The sequence below is a fragment of the Felis catus genome, chromosome A1, assembly GCF_018350175.1.
Source record: "Felis catus isolate Fca126 chromosome A1, F.catus_Fca126_mat1.0, whole genome shotgun sequence".
In the NCBI taxonomy this organism is placed as follows: Eukaryota; Metazoa; Chordata; class Mammalia; order Carnivora; family Felidae; genus Felis; species Felis catus.
Window position 1 is genome coordinate 92,037,521 of NC_058368.1, and position 19,215 is coordinate 92,056,735.

General features: G+C 47.9%; 1 protein-coding gene and 1 long non-coding RNA gene across 2 annotated transcripts; one reads left to right on the plus strand and one right to left on the minus strand.

Annotated features, from left to right (window-relative positions):
• Positions 1-1,988: 1,988 nt before the first annotated feature.
• LOC102899803 lies at positions 1,989-14,353 on the minus strand. Its single transcript, XR_006597806.1, has 5 exons — positions 14,089-14,353; positions 9,938-10,112; positions 8,171-8,339; positions 7,174-7,406; positions 1,989-3,708 (listed from the first exon to the last, which is right to left on the minus strand). It is a non-coding gene; the product is annotated as an uncharacterized LOC102899803 (long non-coding RNA).
• A 685-nt stretch (positions 14,354-15,038) lies between these two features.
• NHP2 (NHP2 ribonucleoprotein) lies at positions 15,039-18,865 on the plus strand. The gene is made up of 4 exons (XM_003980657.6): positions 15,039-15,288; positions 15,368-15,437; positions 17,797-17,902; positions 18,513-18,865. Exons 1-4 carry the CDS (start codon positions 15,129-15,131, stop codon positions 18,636-18,638), a joined length of 462 nt encoding a protein of 153 aa, XP_003980706.1. The 5' UTR covers positions 15,039-15,128; the 3' UTR covers positions 18,639-18,865.
• Positions 18,866-19,215: the final 350 nt, after the last annotated feature.

Here is a 19,215-nt window from a genome sequence, read left to right on the forward strand (position 1 = left end):
GGCGCCCCAGTAATTTTAAATATTTAAAATAATTTTTTAAGTAATCTCTACACCCAATATGGGGTTTGAACTCATGACCGCCAGATCAAGAGTTGCATACTCCACCGACTGAACCAGTCAGGCGCTCCTAATAATAACTTGAAATCATAACCAAGCAAGACTTATTCCAGAAAGGCAAGGATGGTTTAATATTAGGAACTCCTTTGGGGACACCTGGGTGGCTAAGTCAGTTGAGCATCTGACTTCAGCTCGGGTCATGATCTCACAGTTTGTGGGTTCGAGCTCCGCATCAGGCTGTCTGCTATCAATGTGGATCTTCTTCTCCCTCTCTCTGCCCACTCCCCACTCATGCTCTCTTTCTCCAAAATAAATAAACATTTAAAAAAACCACTTTAAGAATGCCATTAATATAACGATAATATTAATAGGAAAAAGAGGGGGAAAAAGTCTTATCACTACAGCAAAACCTTGGTTTTCAAGCATAATTCGTTCTGGAAACATGCTTGTAATCTAAAGCACTTGCATCTCGAAGTGAATTTCCCCATAAGAAATAATGGGAACTCAGATGATTCATTCCACAGCCCAAAAAAATTCATATGAAAGCAATTGCAATACTGTGATATAATACAAAATAATCAAGAAAATACAAAATATAAAGAAAAATAAACGAACCTGCACTTACCTTTGAAAACCTTTGTGGCTGACGTGAGGGAGACAAGAGAGAGGAGGGTTATTGTGTAGGACAACTTTCACTAACGGAGTCACTGCTTTTGCTACTGCCATCTAGCCGCCTTATTTCTTCTTTCTCCTTTAATATTGTGCAAATGGTCGATGTAGGCTTCTTATAAAATCTCGCAATTTCTGCCACTCTCATACCTCATTTGCATACTTTGATTTTCTTCTTAACTTCCACCGGAATCATCTCCTTCTTACCGCCTTCCTTTTCAATCTTTTCCTGCATGGGGCCATTGTATACACTCTCACGGATGTTGGCCACAGTAAAGTATTAATAAACTCTTGTCATATACTGTATTCACTGTAACTGGCAATAAGGCAGCAGAGGAAACGGTCTCTGTCTGCAGGCAGCCTGACCTAGAATGAAGCAAAGCATTCCTGAGCTTGCTCTTGTATGGAAAAGCAAAGGACTGTCCATAGTGCTTTGAAGTGACAAAAAATACACTTGTGCTAGTTGTGGGCACCTTCCAACGTTCTGAAAAATCACTGATTTCTGGAGCATCTGGTTGGCACAGTTGGTTGGGCATCCGACTTCGGGTCAGGTCATGGTCTCACAGTTGGTGGGTTTGAGCCCCATGTCAAGCTCTGTGCAGACAACTCAGAGCCTGGAGCCTTCTTAGGATTCTGTGTTTCCCTCTCTCTCTCCCTCCCTGACCCAGGTGCGTGCATGAGTGCTCTCTCTCCCTCTCTCTCTCTCTCTCTCCCTCTCTCTCTCTCTCTCTCTCTCTCTCAAAAATAAACATGAAAAAAAATTTTTTTTAATTTTTTTTAACGTTTATTTATTTTTGAGACAGAGAGAGACAGAGCACGGCCGCTTAACTGACTGAGCCACCCAGGCACCCCAAAAAAATTTTTTTAAAAAGTAAAAAAAAATAGGGGTGCCTGGGTGGCTCAGTCAGTTGGGCATCCGACTTTGGCTCAGGTCATGATCTCACACTCCGTGAGTTCGAGCCCCACATCGGGCTCTGTGCTGACAGCTCAGAGCCTGGAGCCTGCTTCAGATTCTGTGTCTCCCTCTCTCTGACCCTCCCTCATTCATGCTCTGTCTTTCTCTGTCTCAAAAATAAATAAACATTAAAAAAATTTTTTTTAATTAAAAATAAATAAATAAAACCACTGACTTCTGTCAAACACTGTGGCCTGAGACCGAGCATCCGAGTATGGGAGACAATCATCCACAATTCCACAGGCAGAGAGAAAAACCACTGGCTCAGTTGTGCTCATGTGACATTCGGCATCACGTACGACTCATATTGCAAAACACTGCTTGTTTATTAAGTTAAAATGTATTAGAAATGTTTGCTAGTCTTGCTGAACACTCACAGAACAAGTTACTCACCATCCAAGGTTTTACCATATGAATGAACAGGGTATTTGATACATTTCAACATATATTTTTATTTAAGCCATTCTTGACAAAATAGAATAAGATAAACGCTTTTAAAAAACAACTGAAATGTCGTCTTCCTGAAGCCTTCTTACTTTGATTAAAGTAAGAAACAATACCTTCTTACATTTATTCTTTAACTTTTCTGGAGGAACAACTAACACAATTGGACAAGAGAAAGAGATTCGAGGTGTAAAAGAGGAAAAGAGTAGGTAAAATCATCACCATTTGCAGATCACATGATTATATACTTGGAAGCCCCAAAGAGGATTAGCCAAAACGTTATTCTAAATAAACAATAAGAGAATTCAGCAAGGTGGCTTTTACGTATGCCAACAATAATCAGAAAATAAAGGAAGAAAGGACATAAAACTCCTAGGAATACACTTAATACTCAAGATAAAGATGAAGCAAATAGTAAACGCTGAGCACACAAAACATGTGAGGAAATGGAAAGGCCTCTTGTGTTCCTGAATAAGAAGATTCAAGATCACGAAGATGTCCAACCTCCCCTAGACATCTGATAAACTAATTTAAGGCTATCTATCCTAATGGAAACACCAACAATTTCATAAGAACAGTCTCCTATTGAAAAAAGCAAGATGCGGGTGCCTGGGTGGCTCAGTCAATTAAGGGTCCAACTCTTAGTTTCCACTCAGGTCATGATCTCATGGTTTGTGAGTTCGAGGCCTGCATCAGACTCTATGCTGACAGTGCAGAGCCTGCTTAGGATTCTCTTTTTCCCCCTCTCTCTCTGCTCCTCCCCTGCTCGCGTGGGCTCTCTCTCTCTCAGAATAAATAAACTTAAAAAAAAAAGGAAAGAAATACTTTCTAATACTTTCCTGATCCTCTCAACAATCTGACAGGGTCTTTTTCTCTGCCAGCCTCTCCTGCCCTCCACCGGTTTTTAATTCAGTGAATGTATCCAGAAACCTGACAGGTTCATTTTCTTTTTTCCTTTATGTTTATTTATTTTTGAGAGAGAGAGCGCGCGCGCGCGCGCGCATGCATGAGTGGGGGAGGGGCAGAGAGAGAGGGAGACAGAATCCAAGCAGGCTCCAGGCTCTGAGCTGTCAGCACCCGAGCTGAAGTCCGATGCTCAACCCAGTGAGCCACCCAGGCGCCCCACGTGTTTGTTTTCTACCTCGTGCCTGAAAACAGCATCCATTTCTTCTCTCACGTGTCAGAAGTGTCACAGGATGGCGCAGTGGGCTTCTCTGCTCAGTGCTTTACAGGAGGCTGAGTCAAAGTCTCTACCCGCTGTGATCTCACCTGGCGCTCAGGGCGGGTGGTCCTCTTCCAAGGTCATTCCGGTTGTTGGCTGGACTCAGTTCCTGCAGGGAACTTGCAGGACTGGGGTCCCCCCTTCCTGTCAGCCGAGGTCGCTTCAGTCTCTCTGCAGCTGCTGTTCAGTCCTTGCACAAGGCTCCCATCTTCACAGCCAGTTTCTAATCTCCCCGATGGCCCAGCTGCCACCAGCCAGGGAAGTGCTCTGCCTTCAGGGACTCATCAGTTATATGCTGGGCCAGCCTGGATAATCCAGGGCAGTCGGTGGTGCCAACTCACAGACTCACAGGAGTGACAGCCTGGTGGACCCACAGATTCTGGGAATTAGGGCAGGACCTCTCTGGGGGCCCAGTTTAGAAATTCTGCCTACCCCACCTGTCCTCTTCCCCACCTGCACCCCCCAGTCTCAAAGTCCTGCTTACCTCCTACATATTGTTCATACCCATTCCCTGAGCTCCGACCTCTTGGCCACCACCATCCTGGGCTCCTCTCACGGGTCAACTGGGCCGCTGAAGTGGGTCTCATGCTGCCCTCATCTTTCTTTCCCCTTCCCCAGGCTCCACTGCCCACTCCCCTCTTTTCCCACGGTAGCCAAATGATCTTACAAATGCACAAAGCTAACTGGCCTACTCCCCAATTTATTTATTTCTTTTTTAAAAAATTAATGTTTATTTATTTTTGAGAGAGAGAGAGAATAAGCAGGGGAGGGGCAGAGAGAGAGGGGGACAGAGGATCTGAAGCAGGCTCCATGCTGACAGCAGAGAGCCTGATGCAGGGCTCAAAATCACGAACTGTGAGAGTGAGATTACGACCTGAGCCAAAGTCAGCCGCTTAACCGACTGAGCCACCCAGGTCCCCCTTATTTTATTTCTTTTTTCTTTTCTTTCTTTAAAAAGTTTATTTATTTGTTTGTTTCTAAGCATTTTTGTGGGTTTTTTTGTAATCTCTACACCCTGCACGGGGCTCAAACTCACAACCCTGGGATCAAGAGTCGCATGCTCTTCCCACTCAGCCAGCCGGGCACACTTACTCCGCAATTTAAACTCCTGCAGTGCCCCCCCAGTAAGCTCAAGACCTAAACAAAACTCCACAAAGTTCATTCGCTCCAATGTTTTCTGGGCATTGACTCCTTGGGAGGTATGGAGATCCACTGACAGTCTCTGCCCTTCTGGGGTTTTCTGTGTTGTAGCCCAGTAGATCCCCAACAATGAGCATGGCCGCCATGAGCACTGAGGGTGGCCGACCTGGTGGGTCCTGCCACCTAGTGTCCTCAACCCTGCCCTCGCCCTCTGCTCCAGGCATGGCCAGCGCCCATCCCCCCACCAATCCAGCGACTCTCAGCAGGAAGCAGGTTCTCCCAGGTTCCAGCTCCATCTTCTCCTGGCTGACCAGAACCTCTGGAGGAGAGAAAGACTTTCTCCCTGTAGTTCACCATCGCTCCCTCCAATGCCTAGCACAGAATTTGGCACATTCCAGGTGCTCAGTACGTCTTTTGGAATGAATGGGAAGTCCAGTACAGCGACCCCAAACCTCACGTTCCCTCTACTCTTGATGGTTTGTCAACTGTGCTGACACTGCCGGCTGCAAAAACTCCGGCTGCTCAGACTTCTAGCCCATGGGTGCCCACACTGGTGCCCTCTGCCCTGGCCTTAGCTGTACACTGCAGCTGGAGCCCAGGATGGGACTGCTTGGGGATGAGCTATTTAAGGAACATGGCACGAGGTCTGGCAGGCATGCCAATGTTGACTCCAGGAGGCCGTGGAAAAGGAGCACAGGAACAGAATATGTGCCCACGGAGCTTGCGGATCCTATGAAACAGTGGGAGGCAGCACAGTGCCATGCAAAGGGGGCAGCTTTGGTACACACACACACACACACACACACACACACACCGCTTAACACCCCATCAAGCTTTACCAAAACAGGAGGGTAAAAGAGAAAAGAGAGAAGATGAGAAATTTTGAGAGCATACAAAGCCAAGGGCAGAGGGTAACAGATGAAGCACGTGGTGAGAAATGCAGCCAGGCAGAGGCCGAGGGGGACCACAGAGGACAGCAGCCCTGCATGACACCCACAGGCACCAGGAGGGTGGAAGTGAGAGTCAGAACTGAAACAGGACGACACCCCCTCCCCCCAACCCACCTCTTCCTCCAAGCAGCTTCAGACCAAAATACCCATCTGGGAAAAGCACACCTTTTTTTTTTCTTAAAGATTTATTTATTTTTGAGAGACAGAGAGAGCGCATGTGAGGAAACAGCAGAGAGAGAGGGGGGACAGAAGATCCGAAGTGGGCTCTGTGCTGACAACAGCAAGCCGGATGTGGAGCTCGAACTCAACAACCATGAGATTTCGGCCTGAGCTGAAGTTGGATGCTCAACCGGCTGAGCCACCCAGGCGCCCCAAGAGAAAAGCACACTTCAGACTCTTGTTGGTGGCCCGGAATAGAACCTGCTTCAGGCTCTGATTAGGGCTCAGGGGCTGAGGGTGGACTCAGCAGCCACCCCTTCCCCACCACCAGTGAGAGCCACGGCCCACAGCCCAGGGCTGCCCACCCCTGCACAAGCACCCAACCAGAACGCATAGGGGCTTATGGAATTGCCTCGGCTTCCCATCTGTGAAATGTCTGGATTAGGTGGTCCCCAGGGTCCCTTTGGTTTCCAAAAGTCCAGATCTCCCTTCTAATTATATCCCCGCCAGAAATCAGAGCCACATGCCACTGCCTGCCCCAGGTCACTGGCTGCGAAAGTGGGAGAGTCAGTGCTGAAGCCCTATGTCAGAAGCTGCCTAGTGACTCGAGCCTCTCCAGGCCCAGCCCTCCAGTCCCATCACTACCTCAACCCAGCCAGATGGCCCATGGGGCTGGGGGCTGGGGGCTACCTCAACCTCACCTGATCCTCGGCTGTACATGGACCTCCAGCGCATGCCCCGCTATGGCATAAGCCCCCAGTGCTGGGCTCAGTTGTGTCCCCGAAAAGATCTATTCAAGTCTTAACCCCTGGTACTTGTACACATGATCTCATTTAGAAATAGGGTCTTTGCAGATGCAATCAAGGTAAGATGAGATCATTAGTGGGTCCTGATCCAATGACCGGTGCCTTTCTCAGAAGAGGAAAATATTGGGGCACTGGCGTGGCTCAGTCAGTTCAGCACCAACTTCAGCTCGGGTCATGATCTCAAGGTTTGTGGGTTCGAGCCCCGCGTCGGGCTCTGTGCTGACAGCTCAGAGCCTGGAACCTGCTTCGGATTCTGTGTCTCCCTCTCTCTCTGCCCCTCCCCCACTCCCACTCTGTCTAGGTCTCTCTCTCTCTCTCTCTCAAAAATAAAACGAACATAAAATTTTTTTAAAAAAGAAGAGGAAAATATCATGTCAAGACAGGTGCACAGAAAGAAAGGCATGTGAGGATGGAGGGAGAGATGGGAGTGATGTGCCTATAAGCCAAGGAACACCAGGGACAAGGGGCCATTCCAGAAGTTAGGAGAAAAGCATGGAATAGATGTTCCCCTGGAATCTTCAGAGAAAACATGCCCCTGCTGATACTTTGATTTCAGATTTCTAATCTCTAGAATTGTGAGACCATAAAGTTGTGCTGTTTTCAGCCACCCAGTTTGTGGTATTTTATTAGGGCAGCCCTAGGAAACTAATACACCCAGTCAGTTCCCAGTCTCTGCTGGTTGAACAAATGAGTACATCCCACTCCCAGCCACTCCCCCCAGCCCCACCCCCTGCTTGCAATCTGTCATCAAGAGAGAAAGGAGAGGGGTACCTGGATGGCTCAGTCCATTGAGCTTAAGTGTCCAAATCTTGATTTCAGCTCAGGTTGTTGCATCCACACGACTCCTGAAACAGAATGCTACGGGCACCAGTGACAGTCACAACAAAGTTTATTACAATGAGAGGCAAGGCGGACAGATCGGGACCAACACTCTTGGTAAGAGTGCAGCCTCGAACAGCCAGGGTACAGAGTTTTTATAGCCGATCACATTGTTTTATCATCACCTGGGAACAGAACAAAGAAACAGTTTCCAGATGAGTTAGAAACAGTTGCCTAATGAGGTGTTTATTTTAGACTTTCTGCCTCTAAGTTGCAACCAGTGGATCTCCTTGACCCTGCCTCTGATGCTCTTTTCTTTGAACTTTTGTTTCCTTAATTGGTGAAGCCTAATTTACAAGAGTATAAGGCGTAATTTACAAGAGTAAAGCAAGACTGTTATCTCTTCACCCTCAGTGTCAACACAAAGCTGTGATTTTTCAAGCTAAGCCTTAAGCCCTATACTACAATTTAACCCTTACAAGGTCATGATCCCAGGGTCATGGAATCGAGCCCCATGGCGGGCTCCAAGCTAAGTGTGGAGCTTTCTTAGGATTCTCTCTCTCTCTCTCTCTCTGCCCCTCTCCCCTGCTCACAAGCTCGCTCTTTCTCTCTCTCTCAAAAAATAAAAAATTTTTAAAAAGAGAGAGAGAAAGAAGCAGGCCCACCTCTCACATTGGAGAGGTTCAGGGCAAGAGTACAAATGGAGCTCTCGATCCCCCCTCTTCTATTCCTACCCACGCCTCTCTGTTCTGACAGTGAGGGACCCACTTGCACATGTGTGGACGCCCCAAGCCAAATGTTCACACTCTGTCCACAACCTACTGACCCACACCTTGGCCGCCCTTCAGATCTACAGGGATGGCCTTCCCTCTGAAAAGCAGACTGGGGGAGAGGGCTACGCAGGCCCTGCTAATGGACTCCGCACCAACTGAGCATAGAATTCCTGTACCTGGAGGGTTGGGGGTGGGGAGCTGACCTCCAGGCCTCGGGCTCCCAGATTCTTCACCCCTCACCCGGGCCCTCTAAAGCTCAGGCCCCGGGAGGGAACCTTCATGCCACCAGCAAAAGCAGAAGGGCAGCCTGGGGGCTTTCCTGGCAGGATCTCCTTCAATCCTCATCTGATTTGAAAGACCAAAAAAAACCAGGAGCTCCTAAAGTTAAACAATTTGCCCAGGGGGTAAAAAGCTGATAAAACCTTATGACTGGGATTCAAATCCTGACCTGTTTGACTCTCAGACCCCTCCTCTCTCCAGGTATCCTGTCTCTCCCTAGGATTGGTTTAAACTAGTAAACTGATCTAAAAAGTGGTTCAAAAACAAAAACAAGCTAACAAACACTGTAGCCATCAAAGCAGTTTACTACTGCCCAAATACATATAAGCATCTAGAATATGACAGAGGCATTTTATTTTATTAAGTTTGTTTGTTTGTTTGTTTGTTTATTTATTTATTTGGAGAGAGAGAGGCAGCACAAGCAGGGGAGGGGCAGAGAGAGAGGGAGGGAAAGAGAATCCTAAGCAGGCTCTGCTCCATGCCAGTGCAGAGCCAGACTTGGGGCTCGAACCCACAAAACTGTGAGATCATGAACTGAGCCAAAACCAAGAGTCGGATGCTCAACTGACTGAGCCACCTAGGTGCTCCCCAACAGAGGTATTTTATTTTTTAATGTTTGTTTATTTTTGAGAGAGAGACAGAGTACAAGTGGGGTAGGGGCAGAGAGAGGGAGACACAGAATCTAAAACAGATTCCAGGCTCTGAGCTGTCAGCACAGAGCCTGACATGGCGCTCGAACTCACAAACCATGAGATCATGACCTGAGCCGGTCAGACACTTAACTAAGCCACTCAAGCACTCCTCAAAAAATGTTTAAGGTTTATTTATTTTTGGGTATTTTAAGTGAATGCATGGCTCAATAAAGAATTCAATAAATGACAGAAGGACAATGGCTTAGCTAGCTGGAAGAAAGTCAAGCTGGAGCCCAGCCTTGCTCCTAACACTCACATTAAACCTGATGGATCAAACATTTTCATACAAACTGTGAAACCACAAAAGCACTAGGACATTTGCCTTAAAGTACTAAAAGCTCTTCTACAGCAGGAAGAGATCACCGTATAGAAAAACTGGACAAGAATAGAACATAAATGAGCTGTAAAAACATGAAATATAGAGGCGCCTGGCTGAATCAGTTGGTAGAGTGTGCGACTCTTGATCTCGGGGTTGTGGGTTCAAGCCCCACGTTGGGTGTCTGACATTACCTGAAAATAAAATCTTTAAAAAAATAATATCTAACTTCCCCAAGAACTAAATCAATGTAAATGAAAACAAGATACCATTTGTCCCTACTGGATCATCACCAACTTTCTTCCCTCTAAAAAAAAGTTGCTAAAAGGGGCTCCTGGGTGGCTCAGTCAGTTAAGCAGCCAACTTGGGTTCAGGTCATGATCTAGTGGCTTATGAGATCAAGTTCCGCATGGGGCTCTGTGCTGACAGCTCAGAATCTGGAGCCTGCTTCAGATTCTGTCTCCCTCTCTCTCTGCCCCTTCCCCGCTCACGCTCTCTTTCTCAAAAATAAACAAACATAAAAAAAGAAAAAGTCGCTAAAGCCCAGTCTTGGCAAGTGTTGGTGAGACGCTATTCAGAACAATTGTAAATTGTACCTCTTTTTTTTTTTTTAACTTTTTTTTTTTTAACAGGGCAGGATAAACACCTTTTATTACCTGACTTTCCAGGCTTTGATTTTCCTCGGATAGAACTCTAGCTCCTTGCCCTCCAGCACATAGCCATCTGCTTGGCCACACTGGCCTGGTCTTGAAGTGATGCATGCAAGAAGCTTGCCCTGCTGGAACTGCTCCTCCAGAAGACTGCTTTTAATTTGTTTTAAGTTTATTTATTCTTGAGAGAGAGAGAGAGAGAGAGAGAGAGAGAGAGAGAGAGAGAGAGAGAGAGAATGAGCAGGGGAGGGGCAGAGAGAGGGAGACACAGAATCCAAAGCAGACTCCAGGCTCCGAGCCATCACTCGAATCCACGAACTGCGAGATCATGACCTGAGCCGAAGTCAAACGCTCAACCAACTGAGGCACCCAGGTGCCCCAATAAATTGTACCTCTTTAGAGGATCACCTGATAATACTGCAGATATCAAAATTATAAATGTTAGGAATTTATCTTGGATAGACTCACAAAAGTAGCAAAGATATAATATTCATTGCAAACTTACTCAAAATAGTAAAAACACTAAAAACAAACTAAAATCCATTAGCAGGGGCTACTTAAATAAACTATGGAAATCCGCACAATGCAATGTGATGAAGATCTTAGAAGAATAAGATTTATCTCTATGGTAGAAATAGAAACATTTCCCATGATATGTTGATAAGGGGAAATAAATTGCCAGAACAGTACATTATATTATTTTTTAAATAGAAGTAATTTTATTATGAAATTTTTAAAAAATTTTCAGACTTTATTTTTAAGTAATCTCTACACCCAACATGGGGCTCAAACCCACAACCCCAACATCAAGAGTTTCATGCTCCACAACTGAAATAGCCAGGTACCCTTTTATTTATTTATTTATTTATTTATTTATTTATTTATTTATTTATTTATTTATTTATTTATTTCGAAGTAAACTCTATATCCAACACAGGGCTCAAACTCACAACCCTTAGATCAAAAGTCCTATGTTCTACTGACTGAGCCAGCCAGGTGCCTCCATTTTCTATTATTTAATGTATGTAAACAAACATAGGTACGCATATATACCCAAAAAACTTAACAATGAATACTTGGGGTGCCTAGGTGGCTCCATCGGTTAAGCTACCCATCTTTGATTTTGGCTCAGGTCATGGTCTCACAGTTCGTGAATTCGAGCCCCAATTCAGGCTCTGCACTGGTAGTGTGAAGACTGTTTAGGATCCCTCCCTCTCTCACTCTCTCTCTGCCCCTCTCCCACTCCTGCATGCGCATACTCTCTCTCTCCAAACAAACAAATTTTAAAAAACAAAAAAGAATGTGGGGAAATTGGAACCCTTGTACATTGATGCTAGGAATATAAAATGGTGCAGCCACTTTGGCAAACAGCTTGACAATTCCCCAAAAAGTTAAACATAGACCCAAGATTTCTAGTTCTAGGTGTACACCCATGAGGACTGAAGACATATGCCTACACGAAAACTTGCACATGATTGTTCATAGTAGCACTATTCACAACAGTCAAAAGGTAGAAAGGATCCAATCATCCACTGGCTGATAAATGGATAAAATGCAGAATACAATGGAATGTTAAGTGATAATATTCCTACATGCTGATACCTGCTACAACATGGATAAACCTAGAAAACATTATGCTAAGTGAAAGAAGCCAGACACAAAAGGTCACATGCTATATGATTCCATTTTGATGGAATGTCCAGAACAGGGAAATCTATAGGAACAGAAAGTAAATTAGGGGTTGCTTAGGGCTGGAGAGAATGAGGGGGTCAGAGGGTACAGGGGTTTTTATTGAGGGGATGTAAATGTCTTCAAACTGATTGTGGTGATATCTGTACAACTCACTAAAATATACTAAAATCGCTGATTTGTACACTTTAAATGGGCAAACTATATGGTACATAAATTTTATCACAATTAAAAAAAATCATCCTCCCCATCTTTTCAAAAGATGGGACCTTAGACCATCTGGGTCCAACTTTCTCACTTTACAGACAAGGTGCTAAAGCCTCAAGAGAGGTTAAATGAATCGCCCAAGGTCACTTGTCCTTCAGACCCCTGGTCTAATGCCCATTTACACTATTATGGTCTCATCCAGTCTATACTGCTTCAAGTGAGCTCAAATAGCCATTAGAACAAAATCAGTAAAGTCACACAAGCCACTTCAGATCTGGCACAGAGGTCTGAGCCTGGTTTTAAAAATACATGGTGTAGGGGCACCTGGGTGGCTCAGTTAAGCATCCCACTCTTGGTCTCAGCTCAGGTCATGGTCTCACGGTTCGTGAGTTCAAGCCCCATATCGGGCTAACACTGCCAGCGCAGAGCCTGCTTGTGATTCTCTCTCTCTCTGCCCCTCTCCTGCTCACATGAGCTCATGCATGCTCATGTATACACACATACACTCTCAAAATAAAGAAATTTATATAAAAATGAAAAATAAATAAATAAAAATACATGACGTAGTTGTATGACAGAGGATGTATCACAGAGTCCAAGCAGAGTGTGGGCTTCCAGACAAGTGGACCTGGATTGAAATCCAGCTTTGTATGAGCTCGACCGAGCTATTTACCCTGCAAGCCTCCATAAATTGTGCATAATAAAGGCATTCTTTGTGAGCAAGGGAGGAAATACTCCACGTAGTGTGCTGGGCACATAAATGTTCACTTCCTTCCTCCTGCCATATGATCGTGGAGAGGCCTTCACAACTGAGACCTTGGTAAGGTCAGTTAGGCACATTTACTCAGATTGGGTTTCCCGGGGATGCAATTCTCTGCTGGACAGAGTTCATCCTGCCGCATGCACACATCTAGCAGTGCCTCTTCCCCTCGTGACTCTGACACATTGTCATCAGTCCAACAAGGCTGAAAACATTCACAGGAACACCACTCAGAAGCCGGAATAGAAAAGCACCCTTCAGGGGCGCCTGGGTGGCTCAGTTGGTGGCTCAGTTGGTTAAGCATCCAACTTCAGTTCAGAGCATGATCTCACGGTTGATGAGTTCAAGCCCCACATTGAGCTCTCTGCTGTCAGCACAGAGCCCACTTCGGATCAGACCCTCTGTCCCCTTCTCTCTCTGCCCCTTCCCTGCTTGCCCGTGTGCCCTCTGCTTTCTCTCTCTCAAAAATAAATATTAAAAAAAAGAAAAGAAAAGAAAAGCACCCTTTAGAGCCCTGCCAGTTATGTGTTCAGGAAGCCCACAGCGGGGCTCTCACAGTTTTAGGACGCACTTCCCTGGGACCGCCAAAACTGCTACTACAGGACCTATGGGGGGGGGGGGCTACGGGAGTCTAAGGGGGTATAGAGAGGTGTAGGGAGGTGTAAGGGAGTGTGGGGAGTGGTGGGAAATGGTACAGCAAAGTCCTAGGCAGGAAAGTAACTACCAGTGTCAAAGCTCTGGAAGGGGTTATCTTTTCTTGAGAATTCCAACATGAAAACATCTTCTTGTTATGTTGTGCATACAAATTTTGTATACTTTCATGTTATTTTTTATTGCTTATATAATGTATTTTCATTGTTCAGTTGATAGACATTTCTATTTGTGAAAACTATTTGGGGTCTAAGCGTAGGATGGATTGCATCCTAATTTTTCTTATCTAAATGCTAAATGCTAAATGAAGGGGCACCTGGGTGGCTCAGTTGTTAAGCTCAGGTCATGATCTGGTGGTGGTTCGAGGGTTTGGGCCCCATGTTGGGCTCACCGCTGCCAGCTCAGTGCCGCTCTGTCCCCCCCCCCCCCCCCCCCCGCCCCTTGCACTCTCTCTCTCTCTCACTCTCTCTCTCAAAAATAAATACGCATTAACAAAAAATAATAATAAAATTAAATAAAATTTAAAAATCTAAAAAAAAAGCTAAATGTAAACAACCGACTTGTTTTTTATTGAATGACTTTGCACTTGGTCACAGGATTAAAAGTTCAATTTTTAAATTGGCTTAACTAAGCAGCGCTCCCACGGCCACCTGTATTCCGTTTTTGTTTTTGTTTTTTTCCCACCTGCATACTTTTAAGTTCCAACTACTGGGGCACCTGGCTGGCTGAGTCGGAAGAACGTGCGACTCTTGATCTCAGGGTTCTGAGTTCGAGCCCCATTTTCGATGTAGAGATTAACACCCCCCCCCAAATTAAATAAACTTTAAAAAAAAAAAAAAGTTCCACTTACTGGCCTATTCCGCCACCACAAAAATGTCAGGCCTACCATCGTAGGATTCAAGGCAAGTAATTTGTAGCAATGATCTAATTCATATCCATCCAGTGTTCCGGGACACGGTGGAAGATATTAGAGATAAAAGATCCACCCTAGTCTGGGCCAGCTCGCCGCCCCAGCGTCACCGTCCACCAAAGCTCTAGACATCTGCAGCGCGGGCGCCCACTAGGAGACCTCCCCCACCGCGCCCCGAAGGCTCAGCCCCAGGGTTCCCGGGGACGCTCACGTTCTCCTCTCCCTCTCCACTCGGGCATCTCCGCGAGGCCGGGGGATTGTGCGGCACGCCTGGCAGCAGTAGGAACTGAGAGGAAAACAAAGGGGTCGGGGGCGCCGGTGGGAGTGGGTGGGGACTGCAGTTTTAGATGGGGTGGCAGGGGGGGTGGCAGGGGAACCTCTCCCGTGGGTAACATTTGAGCAGATCCCTGCGGGAAGACAGGCGCTCAGTGTGAGTGGGGCCACAAAGAGTGTGAGAAACTGTGTGAGAACGGAAGAGGCCCTTGGCAGCGTGAAGCTTTACCTCAACCTCGGCACCGGCGGCACTTCGCCCAGGACCATCTGACGATCAGATTCTACCGCGGTTTGGATTCACCATTCTTCCGCTCGGCCGCAGACCCCGCCCCTCAAGGAAGGGTCCAGTCCTGAGACCTGGTTTCGCCCCCGCAGGTACTGCCTCCTTCGCCGCTCCCAGTACGGGTGAGGCGGACTCTCAGACCAGCGGGAGCCAGTGTCCTAGTCACTTCCCGCCCTCACCAGGCCCCGCCTCCCCTGGGCCCCGGCCCCTATCCGCTCCGCCCTCCGGCCGAGACTCCGCCCCGTTTGGCCTGTATTTAAGGGTCTGAGCGTCAACGATTGGTCTGAGTCAGAGACTTCATTTCCCGATTGGCTGGGGTGTACGACAGGCTTACGCAGAACGGGGTGACCCGGAAGTGATTCTTGAGGCTAGGGGCCGCGTGGCTTCGCCTGCTGCGGGCTAGGTTGCAGCAGCTGCTGCTGCGATGACCAAAATAAAGGCAGATCCAGACGGGCCGGAGGCTCAGGCGGAGGCTTGCCTCGGGGAGCGCACTTACCACGAGCTGCTAGTGAATCTGAACCCCATCGCGCAGCCCCTGGCTTCTCGCCGTCTCACGCGGAAGCTCTACAAATGCATCAAGAAAGGTGCTGCAGCCGCCGCGGTGGCCGGTGGTGGCGCGGGTGGTGGGCCGAGACCCCCACACTGACTCTTCTGTCGTTGCAGCTGTGAAGCAGAAGCAGATTCGGCGCGGGGTGAAGGAAGTTCAGAAATTTATCAACAAAGGCGAGAAAGGGTAAGGACCCCCTCCCCCCCGCCCCCGCTGGATTTTTGCATTTCTGAACGATAACAGGTATCTCTACTAAGTAGGTGTTTGAGAAAAGTCGGCTGAAAGCGGGGGAGGGCGCTGGATGGTTCAGTCGGTTGAACCTTAGTTGGTAAGATTGAGCCTCACATCAGGCTCTGTGCTGACAGCGTGGAGCCTGCTTGTGATTTTCTCTCCCTCTCTCTAACCATAAAAAAAAAAAAAAGTGATCGGATTCAGCCCCACATACGGAAAATAATCAGCAGCCCGTGACTTCCCTTCAATACAGCTAGTGGGTACATCACATCGCTTACAAGAGCGCAAAAGTAACACCACTGGGAAAGTGAGTACTGGGGAAGTGAATGGTATAAACCTACTCACTTAGGGTAGACACCAGCTTCATTCACTCATAGACTATTGTCTATATTCTTTTTCGGGCACTGTGCTATAGGGAGACTGTCTTTAATCAAATACACATAAAATTAAAAGTTCTGAGATAACTGAAGGAGTAAACAGGGTGTAGTGAGGATGACTTCATTACTTTTTTGGCATCTGTCAGAATCTGAAACTTACTTATTCCCAGGATCTCCCACTCAGGTCAGACAGTAAGCTCTTTGAAAACAGGATAAAGCCTCTCATTGCTTTATCCCTAGAAGTATATGGTATGTTGTTGGTGCTCAAGAGATAAACAGTCCTGGGATTATTTGATGCCCAGTGGGAAGTCTGACCAAGAGGGCAGGGCTTCTGCCAGAAGATACTGGGTGCCACAATAGGAGAGAGGATAGTGGAGGACAGAAGTATTACCTTCTCATGGGGCTTTGTAAGCTGTGGTAAGTTTAGTTTTCATACTCAGCTTTGCAGGCCACTGAGGGTTAAAAGCCAGGGAGTGACAGAATTGTTTACCCTTAGGATTTTTCTGGCAACTCTGGAAAGGATCAAGGGCGCAAGAGTACACAAGGAAATTGAGATAGGAGACTGCTGTAGTCTAGAGGAGGTGGGGGGTGATTTTGATGAGGTTAGTGGTGGCTGAAATAGAATTAAAGTGGATGGATCTGAGAGAACTTTCAGACATGCAATGAGGAGGTATGGATTCCAGCTGAAGAGGGAAGATCATGAGTTTTGTTTTAGACACATGACCTGCCTCATCCTATACCCCCCCCCCCCCCCCCCCAGCAGAACTGTCAACTTGGCAGGTGGCTGTATAGATTTGGGGCTTGGAAGGGAGAGGCCAGGCAGGAGAGAACAGATTTGGGAGTTGTATGCACATGGCAGTGAGGCCATGGCAGTGCCTGGGGTCACCCAGGGAGAAGGTACTGAGAGGGCAGCCAAGGATCAGGCTGTGAGGAGCCCCAGCACTTAAAGGCCACTCAGAGGAAGAGGTGTGCAGAGGAGAGCCCAGAAGACCAAAGAAAAACTAGAGGAGAGCGGGCCCAGTACTTTGAACTAAGAGCTCTTCCCTTATGTTTGCCTGTCACTCCCTGGAGAAACACTCTTCCTTGCCCCAGAGGCCTGACGTCTTGCCAGAGAGGTATCCTACCTGAGGGTTCTCTGGCAAGCCTTCATTAGTTCTGGTCACTCTTGGGACTGAGCGAATGCTTCTCAGCCCAGCACTCAAGGCCTTTGGATATGGCCCCTACTAATCTCTCTAGCCTTCTCGTCTACCCTATCCTAGATTCCAAAGGCCCATCCCAGGCCCCCGCCAGCCAGCTCCTGGGTATGTGGTGCCATTCTGAGTCTCAGTCTTAAATGCTTTCCCTGTACCCAGCCCCTCCATGGACTGCCTGACCCCTAAGAAGGTGCCAGCTTTCTGATCCATTGTCCCCTCCTGATTTTTTTTTTTTTTTTTTCCAGTTTTAGTTGTTTGAGAGAGAACGTGGATAGAGCAGGGGCAGAGAGGGAGAGAGAATCCCAAGCAGGCTCTGCGCCAGCATAGAGCCTGACATGGGGCTCAAACTCACAAACAGTGAGATCATGATCTGAGCTGAAATCAAGTCAAGACATTTAACCAACTGAGCCAGCCACCCAGGCGCCCCATCCTGATTCCTTTCTTGACTCTTCAAGAACTTAGCTTACTCCTTGGGGTCACTACCGTACCTCACCTGTCCCAGTGGGATCCCACTTGTCACACTTCGTGGCATTCACTTAATTTGCCAAGAACTAGGGATCACCTCCCCAGAGGAAGGTGATCATCAAACACAAATTTGCGCGTACTTTCTTTCAGGAGGTGGGAGATCCACATTAAAACTGAGGTCCTTGAGAGCAAGGTCCATCTTACTGGTCTCTGGACAGAGGCACTTTTGACTGAAAGCGGGACTGAGCAAGTTAGAGATGAGGGTTTCTCTCATTTCAGGATCATGGTTTTGGCAGGAGACACATTGCCCATTGAGGTATACTGCCATCTCCCAGTTATGTGCGAGGACCGGAATTTGCCCTATGTCTATATCCCCTCCAAGACGGTAAGGAGCACACGACCCCCGCCCCGGTCTTGGTCAGCATTGGAACAGCGGGTGTGGGGTCAGGTCTGTGGGAGCAGGCCACAGTGGGAAAGAACACAGGCTTTGGAGGCAGACCGGAATGGATCCTTGGCGCTACCGGCTCCCGGTTGAGGGATTGCATGTTGGCGCTTTGCACTTCACTTTCCTTCTTGTGAGCTGGGAATCCTTGCCCTCGTGGACCATGGGAATGGAAAAGGAGGTGTGTGTGGATGTGCTGTCGACCAGGTTGCAGTGCTTGTGTTAGTCCTGTTAGGTGGCTGCTGTGCTTGGGGAGGAGTGGGCATTCAAGGGGCTTGTGCAGCTGGCCTTATCCTTATACAGGGGCCGTGGCCCAGAGAGGAGGTTGGCAGGGACCAGGAGAACACAGGTCCGGCCTAAGGAGATAGCCTCTGCTGGGCCGGAGCCCATTTGTGCTTGCTGTGTGGCAGTGTAGGCCCAGTGTTGCTGGACCTGACTCGAAAGTTGGCAGAGTTGAAATGATGGTGTCATGCAGACCACACGGCACTTGTCTGTGGGCCGGATGAGGCCAGCAGGTCATGGGTCTTGCAGCCTTTTTTCCCCTGCTCCACAGGACCTGGGGGCAGCCGCAGGCTCCAAGCGCCCCACCTGCGTGATCATGGTCAAGCCCCACGAGGAGTACCAGGAGGCTTATGACGAGTGCCTGGAGGAGGTGCAGGCCCTGCCCCCACCCATGTGAAGGACTCGGGCACTTGCTCCGGAAGTGGTTGGTCTGGCAGTGGGCCAGCTGGTTGTCCTCCTGCGGCCTGTGTCTGTGCATCGCCCTGGTCCCCTGCAGCATGTCTTCTTCCCGGGCAGCTCTGCCGGCTCTTTTGTGAAGGCATAGCCAGAATGTTCCGTTGAGCATTGGTGAAGACCACTCCGAGGGTATAGTGAGGGGGAAGTAAATGCTAAGACTAAAAGGTGGTGAGTCTGTGGGTGTCTTTTTCAGCGGCAGGTGCTGCTCGGCCAAGGAGGTGGTGGGCAGGAGGGAGTAGAAGCAGCCATTCTTGGCAGACAACCCGAAGGACTTACAGGGTGTCCCAGGCTGCTGCCAGACCCAGGCTGAGTCTGGGCCCTCCCATGGCCATGGTAGGTGGCCTCAGGATGAGGCCACTGCAGCCAACCCCATGCCCAGAGCCTGCAGCCCCTGCGCTGGGCACACCCCCATTCCTTTCTTCCTTTCCCTGCCCCTACGAGCCTGAAATGCCACTGGGAAATGTATGGAAACTATTTACCCACGTGCACAGCAAATGTGAAAGAGGGGTATGAAGCTA